We start from the raw sequence: 19,689 nt of genomic DNA on the forward strand, positions 1-19,689 counted from the left end.
AGCAATCGGCCCTTGATAATCTGTTTTTTTTTTTAGCGGTTATAAGCCTAAAGACAGACATTTAACACGGAGGGAAATTCATTTGTGCAATATATAGCTTATTATTGACATGATTAATATGATTTAAAAATGTTATCACATAGTAAGCCGCCTTCACCTGTCCATCTGCAAAATATTCTTGAGAATATTAACTATTGTAGAGGTTTTTTTGGAGCAATAAAAAAAATTAAATCTTGCACCTACTTGCAAAATGTTTTTTTTCTTTTAACGATTTAAGTTGGTGATTGAGCCTTATAATCCCACCTATAATTTTAAGTGTTGTTTTTCGCATACCTACTGCTGTTATGTAAATAAACAGAGTTTTCAGCACCTCTAAAACCAACAGAGGAGGAGTCGATTTATGACCCAGAAATTGGCCCCATTGTTGGGAGCGCCTAATTGTCTTTAATTAGTAGCAAGGCATTCCTCTTGTGAAAACAGAGGTTTTGTCTCGGGGACAGAGCAATCAAACACAGTTTGCATACTAATGGCGCCTCTTTCTCTCTTGGTGGCACCAGGGATGGGCGCAAGGCCTCACCTATATGAAAACCAGTTGGTGATCATCAAAGTGTCTCTTAACGCCCTCATTCAGAACTTACAATAACACTTAAAACAGAAATTAAAACCAGTAACTGAAGCATATTGTTTTGCTATTATTGCTATGCGCAATATTTGCTGCCTGTTTATACAAGCACATTATGCCAGTGGATCAAGAGATAAAAGTACTTTTTTTTCCTTTATTCTATGATATTCTATTTAATAGCAGAATTGACTGAAATTCGTGCGTAAAACGCGCTTGTGTCAATGACGATATGGGCCTGCGCGCGCGCTTGTGTGTGTGTGTGTGTGTGTGTGTTTGTGATTGACGGGGAATAATTGGAGGGTGCTCGGAGCCTAGACTGGTCGCCACACCGACGCCGGGACCTGACGTCACAGAATCACGGGGGGTGGGAGTTTGTGTGAAGCTTCTGATACCTTTACAAATTCTCCAGATAAAAAAACCCTCATAACTCTAATGACACGATGCAGGTCATCAAGGCGACAATCATGCTCTGATCTAATGCTATACCTGCTGTGTGTGTGTATGTGTGTGTGTGTGTGTGTGTGTGTGTGTGTGTGTGTGTGTGTGTGTGTGTGTGTGTGTGTGTGTCAGTCATCAGTCAGTAAATCACTGGCATGTAACCAGGGGCAGTGAGTTGATGAGCTCAGCCCTTTGAGCTTGTCAACTCCTAAAATCAACAAATTAGTGCATGTGGGGCAGCGTAGGGCTGACTACCTGAATAACTGACATTCCTCTGAAAGCACGCAGCACAGTGGCAGGTGGAGTTAGAATATTTTTAGCTTAATACAGTTATTTATTGTGACTTTAAAAAATATTGTATTACAGTGCACACCGATAACCAATAACACACCGTATGTATATCTACAATGAAAAGAAGCTATTTTATGCTGAAGATTAATTGCTGCCACACATGCTTCGACCTGAAGCAACAAGGACTCCTTCTGTTTGAGCTTGAATGGATGAGCAGTGATGCTCCTGATGTGGAGGACATTTTTTTTTTCTGAGCAGACTGTTAAACATGTCACTGTAGCCTGCAGTGGTCAGCATGTGTGCCTGCATGCGATGCATTCTGGCTGTGCTAACTACAAGGCCTTGGAGAGCGGGTCAGGCTCAGACTAGCTGCTGCAGCATGCCCATTGTTGTTTGCATGTTTGCCAAATGGATTACTCAGCAGGATTTAGCCCTCTGTAATTTATACCTTCATTAATCCCATTTGTATCTGTGCTGGAACAAAAGATGGGAGAGGGTGAGGGTTAGTGGAGAGGGTGGGGTGGTGGTGGGGGTGCTGTTGCTCTCCCTCTGTCTTTTCTCAAGGACACAGCAGTATTGTTTCACACAAGGATGCTATCCTAGACTGAAGAACACTATCCCTCTCACAACACCTCCTGCACCGGGTGAGAACTGTGTGCAACAACTGTATCGCTGTGCAGCCACAGTGGCTAATGAACAACAAGATTATCATTCCGATCCATGCTGTTATTAAATGAGATTGGCTTTATCTACCTGTTTGTTCCCATTGGGCATGGTCATCCATCATTATCCAGAGTGGAGGTGTGTGACTGTGCAAATGTGTGTGTGTGTGTGTACATGACTCTATGTGTATGTGTATGTGTTTTGTTGGGGGGTTGGGGGGGTGTGAAGAGCCACAGTGGGGCTTGTGAAGATAAGCAGAGCCAGAGAGAAGAGAATGACACAAACCAGCTGAAGCATTATTGTCCCCTTTACTCACGGCTAATTAGATAGAGCCAGGGCACTGAGGGGCTTTATGGCCACAAGCACCCAGACACAAGACCATATATCGGCTGAGAGAGGGGCCTGGATGATGCTATGAGAGCACCACTCACTGCCATTTAAGCAGTTTGAGCTCAGAATAATAACATTTCAGAATAGGGCAGGACATAACGCATGAACTGCACACCTAACAAAAGGGGTTGTGCACCAGAAGATATTTCTTTGGTTGCTATAAATACAGAACATTTTAGGAAAAGTTCTCTACAATGCTGTAATGGCTCTGCATAAAAAACTGTTTGATAGTGTGTCAAAGATGCAGCAACAACTCATCAACAGCAGTTTGTAAATTTGCTCGTTCATTCATCAATTCAGTCATTCATTCATTTAAAAAAAAACAAACTGAATCATATGAGTTTTTTTTACAGGCTCACTGTGTGAAAGCTACACAGTCTAATACTGACACACACAGAGCTTCACACTGTTACTTTGCTGTATTTAATGCATGCACACACAGTCCAGAAAGCACCGCGCAGACAACAGAACAGGTAAGAGAGAGGTTTGTGGAAAAGGTGCTATGTGTTCACTCCTGCTCCTGCATGCCTGTGGAGACCCCCAGCCCTCCCCTGTCTCTGCTCAGCCATTGTAGTGATGTGATTGCTCTTTCTGCTGATGAAAGAGGATTGCTCAAGTCATTATGCATTTTAAAGCGTGACAATTGAATACTTTGTCGTCACTAATATCATGCTGATGATACACTAATCCATTTCGTGATCGAGAAGTGTGTTTTTTTTTTTTCTTCCAGGAGTAGAGCACCTTGCCCACGGCAACACACAGTATTAAAATTGATTGTCGTTTGTATTTACGTGACCGGTGTGAAATCTTCAAAATGTCATAAATACTGAAGGATTCTTTATGTGCATTCATTATTAATTGTGGCTTAAATTTGGGCGCATTTTCATTGTTCACTCAATTATAAAAAATAATTTGTTTGGTTCTAAAAAGATAAAAAAGAAAAACAGACTACGCTGTAATCTAATGAAAGTAACACAGCTGAATACCATATTTTATGTTACATTAAGACTTTTATACTGTAAGTCATATTTACCGCTTTTCAGATGTTATGGAGGTTTATACAGATAATAATCCGAATAAGCGTCACAAGCTAAGACTGAATATGAAGGTAAATATAAGCTAAAAATTACTAACAACGTAAAATCAGCAAACATCCTTAACAGACATAGAAATTATATGTTGCAGAAAAATAACCTCATTGTTTTTTGTTACAGTAATGATACTATCAATCGATGAGAACCCACACATTTTAACTATAATTACAGCTATAGCCTACTTATAGCTTTGGACTACTTATTATTTTAATTTTTAAACGTCAAAAATATTCCCCAAAAAGATTTTTAATTAGCAGATAGTCTAAAAAATGTCAACGATTGACTTGCCTGCTCTGTTAGCAGAGTGTCTGCGCTCTCTGAGTCAAACCCGAGAAAGTGGCTCCATCTGATTCTCTGCAGCTCCGGCGTCTCTCTCCAAAATAACGGCGCAAAATAACCGAGCGATGGCGGAAAGGTGTCCAGACGGTCTCTGCTGTTTTAAAGATGCTGTCGAGACAAAATGGAAGAACCGGTGGCCTATAATCGCGGCTCTCTGTCTCATCGCCCGGCAGAGAGCTGTGTCTGTCTGCGCTCAGTCTCTCGCTGTATCCAAACCTCTCTGAATATGAGCAAAAAACTTCTGTGGCCATATGAGAGGCTGCAGCCACACAGCAACGTAACGGCACGTCAGCCAGCAGCCTGTCTTCCGGGTCGCAGTTAAATAGACAGAAACTGGCAGCAATACCTGTTCCCAAGAGGTGATCAATAGAGTTTAACTTGCCCCCGAGGTTCCCAATATTTCATCTGAACCTTCCCCTTCTGCTACAAAACCCTTTTTTTAAATGTCGGCATCTGAACCTCCTCTGACAACCTTTTGCTGTTATCATTTTATGTAAAAATGCTTACTAATGGTGGTAACAGTAGGAGCATTTTAACGCACATTTTTCACACCTCCTCGCAGTCAAATAATACAGAAATTAAATAACTGCTCATTTTGCTGAGGACTCCCTGGAGTCCTTCAAGGGCCAAAGGAGGTCCCTGGTCCCCTCTTGTTCGAGGTGCAAGATAATAACATGCACAATCGTTATGAGCAGTTTGGGAGTAAGCTGTAAATGACCAACTTTTGCGGCTTGCCAACAAAAAAAGTTTGATTTGAACTTAGAAATTAGAGGGTAAATGCATTTGACATTTGTCCAGTCCTTCGCAGGTCCCTAAAGGCGCAGCTGTTACCTATAAGCTACACTTTCTTCATGATATTTGATTTTGTTTTCATGTTATGTCTTCATTTTTTTCTTAGTTTTGCTTTTGTAAAAGGCTGACAGACTCTGTGCTAATTGACTTACTGAGATTTTGCTTCATGACTCTCAGCCCCTGGTCCTCCCCCGCCCACTGCGTTAAACATGTTAAAGAAGAAAAATACGGTTCCCTCCCTCCTGTTTTTGTGCTTTATATCCCACACAGTCACAACAACTTTGTAAAACATGCAAAGCCCCTAAAATCTCCTGCACGCGACCTGGGCTCGTGCGCGGCTCTGGAGCCAGGCAGGTGCAAGGGGCGAGAGGACCTCTGCAACTCGGGGCTCGTGCTCCCCAGAGTGCACACGCACACAAAAAGAGGAGAAAGAAAAGCTGAAAGGGGGAAAAAAGAGAAGAAAAAAGAAATGTGAACTCTGACTGAATTAATTACATTTGTTTCAATGTTTAAAATCACCAGAGCAGATCTGAGAGTTCAGAAATATTATTATTTGTTGTCACAAAATGAACGTTCATGGAATCATAGGCTAACTTTGTCCAGCATGCATAACAAATAACCAAGCTAAGTATGGTTTACCAAAATATTTTGACTCATAAAGTCTATATAAGAGATTAGAGGCTTTTTGAGATTAAATAGATTTAAAAATCTCTCTTTTTAAAGTTTGCCTGTTATTTTTTTGGACTATGGAAGAAAATATCTTTATCAGAAAAACACAGCATTATTAGTTTGACTTTTGATTATTATTAATCATCAAAAGTCAAACTAATAATGACCAAATTATGGTCTATTTCTATGACATACATGTTACAGTTAGAATATGTAGTCTATACTCAATATTAATATAATTAGGCTATGCAAACAAAACATTTGAGGCAACATTTATGCCTTTTAAAATGAGGAGTTAAGAAGAATCTATTCAGTTAAGAATTACGAGAATAAGGTCTCTCACATCCGACAACAATTCACCAGAGCAGCAGAATAAAATCAGATGGTCAAATAAATAAAAAATACATGAATTCAAATTTTATATCAACAATAATATTTTAGGCATTGTCAGGGAATTATTACTCATTGAAATGACAACCAGCAAATTTAGGCTACTATTACAATTGGTTTTTGCAAAAAAATACACTAACTACTTATCGGTGATCTATCAATAAATCTATCAATAAATCAAATTCACAACATTAACCTAATGTTATATTTGTGGCTCCTTGCAGTTGTTGTGTTAATCAAATGTTTGCATGTTCTGCACGAGACTGTGTGTGTTTGTGTGTGTGCACTGTTTTCGTCAGGCATGATATTATATGCACACTGCATTAGATGCCAGGGCCCTTCTTCTTCTGATTATTACCAGGGGTAATATTTCATCGGCACCACGCAATCTTTGTTCTCTGTGAAGATAATAAATGGCCTAATCGTTATCAGCAAACTGCTGGGGGTGTCAGCACCGACCGAGGCTGGAAGCGGGGTCCAAAGTGCTGCTGAATAAATTGGTGTTCCTTATCTCCCTCTCCCAGATTATCGCCGCCTTTTCAAACTTGCACAACAAATACATTCAATGCATCTAATGCATCATTTGTGGGGGGGAGATCCCGCAGGTTGATAGAGACAGATAGGCACAGGGAATGAGAAATATTTACACGTTTTACGCGCTGCAGCGGTACAGCCAATATAGGCTCTATTTGGCATTAGAGGGAGTTTATTGGCCAGACCATTGGTACACACACTTTACATATCAATACAAGCTATATTAAACATACATCACTGTGATATGATGCCTATCTCTCTGATTAGTCCCATCTAGTGTCCTGGGATAGACGTAGCCATGTTTGAATTTAGGCCACCGTTGGGAAACTATATATATATTGTGGTAAAAGCTAATTTTGACTTTTTGCAAACCAAGACAATATACTCACACATTTTATAGCCAGACAGTCACAGTTGATTTTAACATTTTAAAACATTATTATAATATATTTTTAGGGTTATCTCTTGATAACAGCATAAAATACAGATAACGTGATAAGCTCAATTTCCAGCTATAATTGCACTTGTGAAAACGACCCCCTCCTAATAAACACATCTAAACATAGCATTATAGCATTATCTTCAGTTTCACAACAGGCTAAGCCGCTTAACATGCACCGTTAGTTTTCTCTGATTTGGTTTTTGTCTGGTCAGTAGGCCTGTTTCCCTCCGGAGCAAACGGGCCTCACATTAGGCCCGTGTTATCACTTAAATAAACTGCTGTGGCATTTGGTTAACAGTCCATGTCTGCTATAATTTAGCACACAGAAGACCTACTAAATTTTATAATTGATGTCAGGCGAGTGCAGTTTAATTTAACGAATAACGAGCCGAGCATGGCACCCTCATTCACCTTTCTCATGACTGACCTTTTCCTATGTCTTCAAAATTGAATTTATAATTTCAGCATGCTGACAAAAAAAAAGAAGAAAATCATAACACTGCGGGCCAAATGTGGCAGGGAAAAAAAATGGTTGTACGTCCATAATCGAGCATGAGATATAATGCAGTATTTATGAGTGACACTTATGACAAAAAAAGGAAAACATTTGCCAATACACACACACGCAAACGCACACTCCCCTTTTTAATACCGTGGCATCTCCACCGGCCCCGGTGCTCTGATGGTCTCCTAGACAACCGAGATAACGGTGCAGCAGTTTTCCATATCGGTCCCGGAGTCTATTATAGCTCGGGATTAGCTCCCTTTCCGAAAAGGTCATACACAAAGTCACTAAACCTGCTTTTTTTTTCCACCCCATATGGCCCCGCGTGAAGCCACATTCATAAACATGCATGTGCCATTTCATTTAATGCCATTAGACTAATAGCAGTGCGCATCTTCCTGCGCTGAAACTAGTAATATAAATGAGAGGCTTCTGAGCAGATAGAGGAGCCCAGTATCCCCACAGCACTGAGGCGGAGAGTTTCACACTGCAGGAGAGACACAGAGATGTCCAGTAGGAGAAAATATGCTGTTATGTAGCGACCCCTGGCGAGGAGGGGATACATTAGCACTACAGGAGCAGTCCTGTCTATGTGTGTGTGTGTGTGTGTGTGTGTGTGTGTGTGTGTGTGTGTGTGTGTGTGCGTGCTACATACAGTATATGTGCATGGATGTCTCTAAAGGATTGAGCAACTAAGAAATTGTAATAAGCAAGCAGCCCAGAGAGGGCAGGGAGACTATTGCACAGCTGGAATGTTCCAGCTGGGATTCCCGGTGGCTGGACAGGAAGTTAGAGGAGCTCTGACAGGAAGTGTGCTCTCAGGGAAGGCCAGCATCGGGCGGAGAGAGAGAGGGAGATGTTTCCTGTTGGCTCTCTCCACATGTTTAGACGCCTCGTTTATACTGCCTCCCTCCCACCACCACCACTCCCACCCACCCTACAAACACACGCACACACTTTCAGTTTAATTCACACCCAACATGAGAACATATCAGTATGCAAATGCTTTTTGTAGCATCTGCCTGTGCTCACAGTATTAATGGTATTAGAGGACAGTGGTGAGCCAAGACAGTAGATCATGTAGGCCTACATAGGTTAGGATTGTGTCACAGGATGCAGATGTCACCACATGAAGTGAAACTTCCTGCCCATCAAAGCAGTCAGTGCCAGTTTAATGGACTCACAATCTGCAGCCCACAACAGAAAGTGAGTATGGCTTCATGGAAATAAGGCAAGAAAGTTCAAGAGGGACAGATGGTATAGCAGAGGAGGAGAGAGCAAGTGGGGAGGGAGATTGTAGGTTGAGATGTGATGGAACGATATGTGGGTTGCAAGAGGAAAAATCTCTTTGTCTCTCCTGAGCTCAGTGGACAATCAAAGTTTCCTATCAGCTCTGGAGTAGGGGAAATTGGCTGCCCTGGGAAGGAGAGGGCCACTCTCACAGCCAATGGGAAGTGCCCCTGTCACTCTAATCAGGTCCGATAGAGAAAGTAGGAAACGTGTGTGCGTGCGTGTGCGTGTGCGCGGGCTCAGACAAGAGTGCTTTTTTAACAGAGAACAGCTTTGTTCACTCGCCTTCATGTGATACAAGATGATACAAAGTCTTAAGGAGCGTTAGACCTTCATCTGCTGCTTATCCTCTGTACTGAGGGACATACATGAGCCATGCGGGCATGATTTTTGGCAAAAACTTGCCCTGAGAGGCATGACCATCGGTGCTTTGATGGAGCGCCATGTGGCAGAGATCAGTGGGTCTTAGTGGGAGCTGTGGACAGTTGCACACAAGGGCGGCAAGGGAAGAGGATTACTGTCTCATCGATACAAATCCATACAGAGAGGGAGGTTGACATCAATATGCACAGAGATATAGGCAGAGCACAGAGGCTTTGAGCAAAAGTGTGCAAGATGTAAACATCCGCCTGGGAGGAATACGACAGTGGACTTTGATGCTCGTTCTTTTTTTTTTTTTTGTGCCGCCCATCTTTCCTGTTCTCCCTCCGTCCCCACCTCCTCCATGCCAGACAAGAATGCGTCTCTCCGCACCCAGGGCCCAATCCTCTGTTTGAAGTCCCATCTCCATCTCTGCGCTCCCTACGCTGTCCTCCCCTTCCTCTGTCTGTCTGACTGTCTTATCTGTCAGCCCCGCTCCTCCCTGTCTCCTGCAGCTGCAACAAGGGCCACAGACGCCTTCATTGTCCTCCTCTTCCTCGCCCTCACGCTTCTGCACCCGGCCCGATCACACCTGCCACCTGCACAGGACGCAGGGCCCCGGGACCTGAGCCGCGGTGGCTTTCATCCGTCCCTCACCTCGTCCTTCAGAGCCTCTCATCCCCTCATCCCGGCACCCTGTCACTGAGGAATGGCCGGTGCAGAGGCCTGCAGCAGAGCGGGCACACAGAGCTGCCGTTGTGAGGATGTGTGTTTTAAGCAGAGCCAGGGGGAATCAGTGCAGGTGAGGTGTGTTTGAGGGCAAGTTTTGAGTTTAGATTCAACTCATATTTCTTCTTTTCGTTGACATCCTTTTATGCAGGACTAGCAGGACTGACTGAGTTGAATGAATGTATGTCGTGAGGAACGTGGGCCTGAGTGTGTGTGTGTGTGTGTGTGTGTGTGTGTGTGTGTGTGCACAATAACATGCTGACAGTGAGGGTGGTGGCTCTGTCTCAGTGATTTATGAGAGTGTGCTGTGAAGGGTCTTCTGAGCAGGATATTGTTCCCTGACTGGTGACTTCTGCCTCTCTCTTTGTGTGTGTGTGTGTGTGTGTCTGTGTGTGTGTATTTTAGAGCGAGAAAGATTAAGAGGGAGAGTGCTGCAGGTGAGCCCTCAATGTAATCAATCACCACCACATCACAAGGCCCAGGGCTTGTGGATTACCGCTTCAAAAGATACCTAGTTTGACTCCACATTTTTTTGCATATTCATTATTTCTGGCAGATAAAGAAAGAACACACTCTGCATCATTACTATACTTCAGGAAGGGAAGATAATAATCAACTTCATGCTTGTGGGGGATCATGACAGCTCAACCACATGGCCCAACCAGTCCAACACCCTGTACAAACCCCCTCATCCACCTCAAACACACACACACACACGCACGGTTTGCCACATCAGGATACAGTGCTGCACATGAATTCCGGTTTTAACAGTATTCTGCTCCGCTTACGCCAACAGATAAACCGCAGTTCTTCTGCGACCAGTAATCACATCCTGGGCCAGGAGGACAGGGCTGGAAGTGAAAAGACTGAAAGGCCTCAAATCAACTAAACACCAATACCACACAAGACAATGCCCCATCAGTGGTAGAACAGACAAATGAGGAAACAAATGCATCGACGAAACACTGTATGATGACATAAGCCTTAAGGTCCAGCCATACTCAGTCAGGCCCACTTACGAGGCAGACAGAGTCTAGCAGTGAGGTACTTGTGACAGCAAGACTTTTCAAAGGCTTCATGAAATTTAAGGGCTCACACGCGGCCTATTTGGGGTAAGTCATGGCATTGGGTCATCAAAGGCCTAACTTCTGACACAACGTGTGGGCCTGAGTTCAAACTCTTCAGAATTAGACTTAAGAAGTCTCTAAAGAGCAGTAGTAAAAGTAAAAAGTAAAAAAAGTTCTTCACTGAAAGTGAAAAATAAGACACATTTATCAAGTGACTTATTCCTACTTACAGTGAAGTGTAAGAACAACCTTTAAGAGCAGCTCTCAAATTATCACATTATTAATCATATATAGGCTCAGAGCAGGAATAGCCAATCAGAGAGGAGGAGCCAACATTTGCCCCATTCTTCATTCTTTTTAAACATCTTCTCAGTTGTTATTCCACAAAAGACTACTACAGTGTATATAATTTCTTTAAGTTGATTTTAATTGTATGAAATCTTTAATATTTCTAGTAGCAATTAACCCATGAAATAAACATTGGAAACAAGAAAACTAAACGGGAAGTAGAGGTAGTTTGAGGTAGCCTACATCAGAGGCTGATATATTTCAGAGGATTGATATATTTCAATTTTGTGCCACAAACCAGAAAATTAAGATGCATGGGAAGTGATGGCAAACACAATCAGTTCTGAATTGCTTATTGCTTAAGATTAAGAGTATTGTTCATGATGATGAATACTGTACAGACATGCCAAAAACATGTCTCTGAAGTGCTTTGTACTCTCTCTGTACTGCAGCCATCTGGGACCCAAACAGGCTACTTGTAACCAACTTATGAAACCTCTGAAGCCCTCTTAAAAAAGAAATTTAATAAATAGCTTTTACTAAAAGTGAAGGATTTTTACTTTTAGCTTTCATTTAGTTCCTAAAATTCACCTTTAGTATGTGATAAGTATGGACCATTCATTACGTACTGTATCAACATGAATCTCCATCACAGGGTTTACTTCAGGATGTAAAGTGTTGATCCTAGCATGACGAGCAGGCCTGAGAGCTGAAGCATACTGATGAATTGTGGGTATCTATTATGATTTTAAAAACATTTTCAAGGACATTGTTTCACTCTCAAAATGAATGCATGTCCTTGAAATTTAAGAAAAATAATTCAGATTTAAGCAAACTAATTCAGTTCGCTTGATTTCACAAATTTTCAATGTCTGTCAGACATGCAAACTCAGAGAGGCCTGATAGCATCGCTGCAGAGAGGCAAGCAGACGTGAGCTCAGTGTTTGTTCCGCACAGTCACTGGTGTTGAGGTGGACTTGTGTGAGCTGCAGTCTGCCTGCTGTGCTCTGCTGTGAGAATGAGACTCTGCGGCTCGACGAACTCTCACTGCTTCAAATCTCCACTCAAGTACAAACACACAAACAAAAATGCCATTGTGTGGCCTTTCACCAGCACCGAGCATCAGCGCTAACAGACATTGTCTTTGCTTTCCCCTGCTGTGTACTTTCAGAATGATTATTGTATGGCACATACAATATGTTAACATTATCATTGTGAGTGGAAGGGGGCCTGTTATTATGGAACAGGAAGTGACCTGCCAGGACCCCTGATGACCTCAGAGGGAAAGCAATGACCTCAGACTGACCCTATGTGTTTGTCCTGGGCTCCGGCTGTGATGGAGGCAGGTCGGCTGCTCTGCTCACTGGGGAGGAGAGGCTGATAGGTGGGGTAGCTCTGAAACAAGGAAGGCGACAATGTGCTGGAAATTCCCTCTGAAGTACCAGCTTTAAAAGGGTCACCAGTGGTTGTACAAATGTGGTTTATTTTTATTTTGAGATGATAAGATGATAGACTTTCATTTTTATCTACTAGATTATTCAATTGCTTTTGTCTAGGTCAAGATGCAGCAATACTGTTAAGGACTAAATAGACTGCAGGAAACTGGTGGTTCTTAACACAAGTGCGCCCTCCTTTGATGAACCAAGGTTATTGCTTCCGGATGTAATTTTCCCCAAACGGACTAATCAAAAACCAGAAATAAAAACATCTTCATGAACCTGCTATGTGTTTACTACTTTAGTTTACAACTGATAGATGAGGCTGTTTCTCAAAATTTTTATTTTATTTAGTTTCTCAAAATTTTATTTCAAATTCGACAGCTTTCCATTTCATTGCCCATTTCACAAACATTTGTGTCCCATTTCCCATGTCTTTTCTCGCATACAACCTAATCTCATGTATTCACTAATCTCATGGTCAAAACAAAACCACTTACAAAACACCTAAATCATACAAAATGTAGAAAATATTGAGGTACAGTCAGAACAAAAAAAAAAAAAAGACTACACATTGGATTTGGGATGACACAATCAGCGCTTCGAATTTGTTCAAATATAAACGTCAGTCAGGGGCGAGTAGAAAAAACTTGCAAGTGCAAAAGAGAGAAGATTAGAAAAGACTAAACAACCACCGTCATACTCAGCTGGACAGCTGGAAATTATTCAATATTGGAACACGGCATATGTGAGTAAAGACATGAGACCGAAAACACTTGGGCCCTTCAACTATTCATTTGAAAACAAATCCCTTAACCTTATAAACTCAGAGTGAAAAAAAAAAAAACAATCCAGATTTGAACATGAAAATGCAGTATCATGTCTGAGCAAATGTGACAAAGTTTAAGCTCAACAAACTCAAAAACAGACAAACAAAAATGCTGTGATGTAGCTGCTGTAGAGCTGAACATGCAGTGACCTCAAGTTTATCACAAGGCACAAAGGCACAAGTGTTTGGATAAACCCATCACTACCGCTAGATGAGATGTTGATAGTCCACTTCTGGGTACAAGGATGGTAAAAAAAATGTGTAAGCATTTGTGTCACATTTATTTGAATTCTCATACATACAAACAGTCGGTTGTATGTCTATGTTGTAAGAGTGGTGTTTACATATGCTTGTGTGGCAGGAGTTGTTTAGAGGGCATCCAGCAGACTGTCAATACGGCTGACGAGGTCCTGTCTCTTGCCGGCCAGAGTCTTGTCGCTCTCGATGTAAGCCTCCTTCTTGACCTTGCCGGCCACCAGCCGCTCTGCCTCCTGGCAGGAGCGACACACCAGCTCCTTCACCTGGCCATCCAGCTTCTGCACCTCCCCGACCTGAAAACAGAGCGAGGAGTGAACCTCACTGCTCATAAACCTCAAGTTTATTTTACCATTTCAATCTGTGCTCTCAAACACACAGGCGTCACTCACCTTATCGGCCAAGTCGGAGCCCTCAGCTTTGAGGCGGGCCTGCAGTGAGCTGATCTCATTCGTCAGAGTGCGGTGGTCGGCCTCCAGAGTCTTCCGGCCGCTGTTGAGCGCCCCAGTGTCGCGGGACTGCTTGTAGCGGTTGACCACCTCGTCCATGTGTCGGTACAGACCCAAGCGCTTGTTGACCAGAGTCAGCACCTGCTCTGTGATGGAGGCCACCTTCATACGCACCTCGGCCGCAGGGTCCTGAACAGAAATAGAAGTAAAAACTGATTTAAAAATGATTCAAAATGCATGCATGTCAAGTGATTGTAGGAACTGTAAAAGGTGAGCATAAGGATAAATTAACATAAACTAAACTGCCTTTTAAGAAATACATAAGTGTTGACTTACCTTTGTGATGGCAAAGTCCAGGCGGACATAGATGATGACAGTGAAGAAGAGGATGTAAAAAGCTCCTACAACCAAGAGAGGCTCCTGCAGCATCAGGATCTTATTGAAGTTATAATGAACCTGGTAATCAAAAGAGGACGTTTATTCATTTGGGTTTGAATTCATTGTCACAACTCATATCAGAAGCTGTCCACATCTCTCCTACCAACTTATGCTTCTTAAATGTTAAATGACTGCAAGAAATGTCTTTTTTCCTCTAAATTGAAACATGAACTTTGACATAAAGACATTACTTTGAGGGAGTAAAAACCCTAATTTCTAGTGCTGAAACAGTTTGTTCTTCCATCAGTTAGTTGATGGACTAAAAATAATTCAGTGACTGCTTTGATAATTGATGAATCGAGTCATTTATCAAGTAAAATACTAGAAATGTGACAACCAACAACCAACTTCTTGTATCATACTGTAATTGAACAGCTCTTTTTCTCTGACTATTGATCAAGTAAAGTAAGATATTAACTAGATCCTACAAACAAAAACATACTGATGATGTTGCTGTTCATAAAAGGCAGGTTTATTGATTGATCTACAAAACTTTGCTCAACAAAACCCAGAACCCCCTAAAATCTGCAACAAGGACTGCTGTAAAAAGACCAGTTCCAGGTTTTACTTGACAAAAGTATCCAGATAACTCTGTAAACTGGCTTCTTTGAACAGTCTGTCCTGACAATGGCTCCATAGAAAGGCCAAAGGGTGTAAAATCAAACAGGGTCATCCTGGTGGGAACACAAAGAGCTGGGGACATTGTATGGGACATCTGGTGTGCAAGGTTGGCATTTTGGCCTGAAGGTGGTTCAAGAGGAATGCTGGTGAATTAAAATTGTCAAAAGGATTTAATTCACCAGCTGTACTGCCCAATGAGTTTTATGCATATAAGCACCTTAAAAATACCCAATGAAAACGACAATATTTTTACACATTTGTGGAAGCTAAAAAGCCTGCTCGGAGCTCTGTCAATTATCTATGTTCAATAGATCTGGACATGTTGTAAATGTTGGTCAAGGGAGTCTTTGCTAATCTACTGGTTATTTTTGCTAATCTCTTTTAAACTCTAACTGGCCAAAATTCCTGTTCTTTTCTACTGTTCTTACCACAACATCCTGAATGTGCTGCTCCACCAAGTTGTTCTTGGTGGCGACCAGCACTGGTCGGCCAAAGGTATCCAGGTACGTATAGTGCAGCTGGTTTGGCATGCGATCAATTTTGTAAGGTGTATCCACGTGGATGTTTCTGATAGGACACGACAGGGGAAATTGGGAGAAATTAGCACAAAGTACTACAAAAACCTCAACTCCACCTCACATAGATTTTGCGACAAACACCGACCTGGCCCCCTCGGGCAGGATGATCTTCACAGTCATGGAGTCAATGACTTGGTCGTCATACACGTGGTCAACAAGTCTCATCTTCAGTGCATATTGGTCACCTATAAGATAGAATGACGCAACACATTAGTAACACACCGCAGAATACAGTGATTAAGAAGGCTGTGCCTCAATAGGAAGCCTTGGTTGCCCTGCTGGATTGTCCGGTGAGCGAGAGTGGTTTTGTGTCTGACTTCTCCCTCTTAACCCTTCTCATTTTAGAGTAGAGTGGCCCTTTAAGGAATCAGCTGTCACTTTAGATGGAAGACTTGTATTGATAGAATGACATGCAAACTAAAGTTTGAGGGTGAGCCCAAAGAAAAGAAATGCAGCCATAAACCCCGGCTAGTTTCACTCGACAGTTCAGAGCTTGGGAGACTTCATGCTCTATTTTCATTACTTCAAGGGCAAATCATTACAGCTCACATTGTTCCATCATTTTGATGAATGCATGCCCTCGTTTTTAATATTTTCCCCCTAATTTTGTTCATATGTGTGAACAGTTTTTACATATGCCCACAAATCATGACAATGTGCCTGTTCAACTTAGCTCCTTCAGGTGGTTTCAGACTGATATTATCCACTGAGCATAATTAGTTACTAACCAATTTGTTGAGAATAATTAGCAAGACAACTTGTGGATTAAAGATATCTTACCCAGTGAGGTTTGCAATTTAAGTATAATAGATAGATTTGTCTCACAGTGTAACTTCAGGTAAAACCTATCATTAAGTTAATTAAACACTACACAGTGCGGAGAGGAATTACAGTATGAACCCTTAGGTTATGTAGAGCTTCTGAAATCCTGTGTATGTGGAACTCCATGCATATGAATATCCATCATGTGTTTCCCTTTAATTCATACACTGACATAGCTACCACACTTACATTGTCCACTGGATGCACCAAGGGACATTTTCATGCTTTGACTAAATTTCCTGATATATAAGCCTGCACTAAGACTAATTTTAATACTTCTTTCCATTCTAAGTATTAAATATTTCTCTTATGATTTGGTTAGTTAGGGTTTTCAGCAATCAACCCACCCAGGGTGTAGAGGTACTCGTAGCTGGGCAGATTGTAGCCAATGATATAGTGGGTCTTCCAGCCTCCAAACAGGGGGAAACGAGGTCTGACCTCCACCTCCACTGAGTCATCAAGGACCTGCAGATGGGAGGTGGAGATGTTCCCAATCTCATCCCTGTAGTAGACATCCTGAGCCGAGGCAGGAAGGATAGTCTGTTGAGGAGAAAGGATAGAATCATCATCATCATCATCATCACCCAGAGAGTGAAAAACAGTCAGACAATGATTTGTGTTTAAAGCAACACACCTTAAAAGACTTGACGGATGAGATGCCGCTGTCTGACTGACGCTGGTAATCGTAACGTGAAAAAGGCCCCTTCAGGACGGCACCTGTGTGCCTCAGGTCAACGGTCTCTTCCACAGCGATGTTGCCCCAGTGAGAGACCTCGATTGTGCGAGTGATGCTACTGATGGTGAGGAAGGGTGTGTTGTTTTCATAATGGATCTTCATTGTATCCTGAACGTTAGGGAACATACACAACACAAACATTTGTAACAACTTTTTTTGCAGCTTCATCATCCGAAGATTGTGAAACCTTGTCAGAGGTTTACCTCGCTGAACGGAGCGATGTCACGGAAGGGTCCATACTCGATGATCTCATCAATCTTGCTGGGGTTGCCCAGCTTGGTGTAGCTCTCCACTGTCTTGGAGGCGAGGCGGACACGTGTGGTCTGACTGCGGGTGGGGTAAGGGGAGTACAGGTAGTGGTTCCCCTGAAATACCACCAGCTGGCGCTCAGCCTGGGTGATTTGTGAGGGGAAAGGCTTCAGGACATGGCTGAACGTCGTCTCCACCTTTGCTTTCAGCTGAGCACCTGCTGCCAGACTGGAGGTCAGCTGCACTTTGTAAAACTCCCCACTGCAAGGGAACAGATGATAAGAAATATTTGCATGATGGTGTTAAATGCTGCTCCTGTAAAATGTCAGCTTCTCCAGATCTACAAAATGCAATCTTGTAATTTTAGGAACTCTTGAAAAGAACATTGTGCATGGAAAATGCTGCCACAATGACTGGTATATTCATTAATAAGTAATTTGTCATCTAGTAAGTTAGCAAATATGGTTTCATAAACAAATCCATCTGTTGTCATATTAAAATCACTGGACTTATAAAAATGAGTCTGACAGGAAGTTGTGTGTTATGAGTCTTTGATTGCTGGAGCAAGGAAATGTTTCTCTTACTGTCATAAGGGAGAGTCCTGTGTTTCCTAGACTATAGGCATCAGGAAAAGGAGCATTTAAGCACCTATCCTTGGTATTTAGACAAATTTAAGCTCTTAACAGGAATGTCACTCAGACACTTCTGATTTAGTTCATTCAGTTAACGCCCACCTTATTGAAAAATGCTGATTCAAATGCACTTATAATGCTGCCTGCATGTTTACATGAGTTGAGTTATTTGTGCAGGCTTGAGAATCTGGTTAGATGACAAAGTAAGGGTCTGATCTTGTACCTTTGGCCCGGCATTGTTGTCTGCTGGATGTCAAGTGTGCCATCATCCTCTTCATCACCCTTCACCTGCGAAAACATGGTTACTGGTTGAGCTTAATCTGTTTATGAAATGAATGCACTTCAGAATCAGATTTATTCTAGTCTACTCCAAGTAGCAAGTACAAGGAATTCAATGTGGTCCAGATGTCAACAGAAAAAGCAATAAACACAAACATTAAACAATAAACATAAACACAAACATAACAATGTAATAAAGGGACAATAATTTATGTTTCTATGTAGTGGGGGTGGACTATGTTAATATAAGTATGAATGTAGATATAATTATAAATTTGAGTGTAAATACAATGTGTATTTACTGTATATGTATGTACAGTTAACTTAAAAAGTCTATATACATCCACACAATGCAGGACAGACAAACAGTATGCAAAATATGAGGTAGAATGAGATGTGGAGGTGAAGTGAAATTGGTATGTTTACAGGCTTTCACTGTCCTTGTTAAAATAACTCACAGACAAAATACAGGACAAGTGAGAGATTTATACCATGGAAAGCACAGCAGACCCTTTCAGTGAGCGTGTGCAGCTTATTATTTTGTGTAAAAAACAAGGCACTGCAGTATTATCATTCATTGTGGAGAGGGGAGGCGGGCCTGTGCGCAGTCACACACGGAAGTCAGCTGCTCAGCGCATACGTGTCGTTCAGCCACTGACAGAGCGTGCACCGCTGCGGAAGTTAACATCATCCTTTAGCAATTCAAAATGAATTTATCCATGCTAGGGTGAGATCTTCGGAGCAATGCTGCTCAAAGCAAATCAAGTGACGTGAATTGCTTGCACCGAGCAGTATAACGTTACATTTTGAAATAGTAGCAGTGTGAACTTGCAGGAACACACTGAATCACGCCACACAGAGCTAGTAGCTGTGATCTCATGCATTCAATGAACAAACTGTAACATGGTGTGGTAGCATGCTGGTAAAGCTGTGCACCATTGCGTCTCTCACTTTTACGCAGAAAGACGCAAAACATGAGAGCAGCGGGTGTTTTGCGCAGCCAGGATACGTGTCCCTTCCTGTGAAGTAAGCTAACAAGCTACAGCTAGCTACAGCTAGCTATCACTGATGTTTGACTCACCGAGGCTCCGATGTACGCCAGGTGCGGGGCCAGGCCAGGCTCAACCGCCAGTATGAAGCTATTCACGGCAGCACGTCCCTGGTTGGACAACACGATCTCCGCGGTGATTTTGGCCAGATGAGTGCTCAGGTCCACCGTCCTCTTCACGTCCTCGATCACCAGACCGTCCGCTGAAGCCTCCGAGCACACAGCGGCCAGGAGCAGCAGGCAAGCGCCGACAAGTGGCGACCACCGAGACATAGTTACAGAAAAGAAAGAGCTGAAATACCCAGGTAAAGAGCGGAAAGTTTGGGGAGGAAAATGTAGAGCAGCGAAGAAAGGCCGCCGCGCCGCTCTACATCAGAAAAGGATGACGCTTCATTCAGTCCGACGCGATGACGT

General features: G+C 42.4%; 1 protein-coding gene across 1 annotated transcript; it reads right to left on the bottom strand.

The window, feature by feature from the left end:
• Nucleotides 1-12,665: 12,665 nt before the first annotated feature.
• On the bottom strand, nt 12,666-19,689 carry rpn1 (ribophorin I). Its single transcript, XM_044349505.1, has 10 exons — nt 19,309-19,689; nt 18,172-18,236; nt 17,271-17,577; nt 16,966-17,175; nt 16,679-16,871; nt 15,595-15,694; nt 15,360-15,498; nt 14,209-14,328; nt 13,816-14,061; nt 12,666-13,719 (listed from the first exon to the last, which is right to left on the bottom strand). Exons 1-10 carry the CDS (start codon nt 19,546-19,548, stop codon nt 13,537-13,539), a joined length of 1,803 nt encoding a protein of 600 aa, XP_044205440.1. The 5' UTR covers nt 19,549-19,689; the 3' UTR covers nt 12,666-13,536.

Source organism: Thunnus albacares, chromosome 4, assembly GCF_914725855.1.
Source record: "Thunnus albacares chromosome 4, fThuAlb1.1, whole genome shotgun sequence".
Lineage (NCBI taxonomy): Eukaryota > Metazoa > Chordata > Actinopteri > Scombriformes > Scombridae > Thunnus > Thunnus albacares.

Excerpts from the sequence above, each read along its gene's own strand:
- rpn1 (XM_044349505.1), bottom strand. The coding sequence starts at position 19,548 with ATGTCTCGGTGGTCGCCACTTGTCGGCGCTTGCCTGCTGCTCCTGGCC. Across the intron at positions 18,237-19,308 it reads TGGCGTACATCGGAGCCTCG|GTGAAGGGTGATGAAGAGGA; the intron begins GTGAGTCAAACA and ends ATGTTTTCGCAG. Across the intron at positions 13,720-13,815 it reads GCTCCGACTTGGCCGATAAG|GTCGGGGAGGTGCAGAAGCT; the intron begins GTGAGTGACGCC and ends CTCTGTTTTCAG.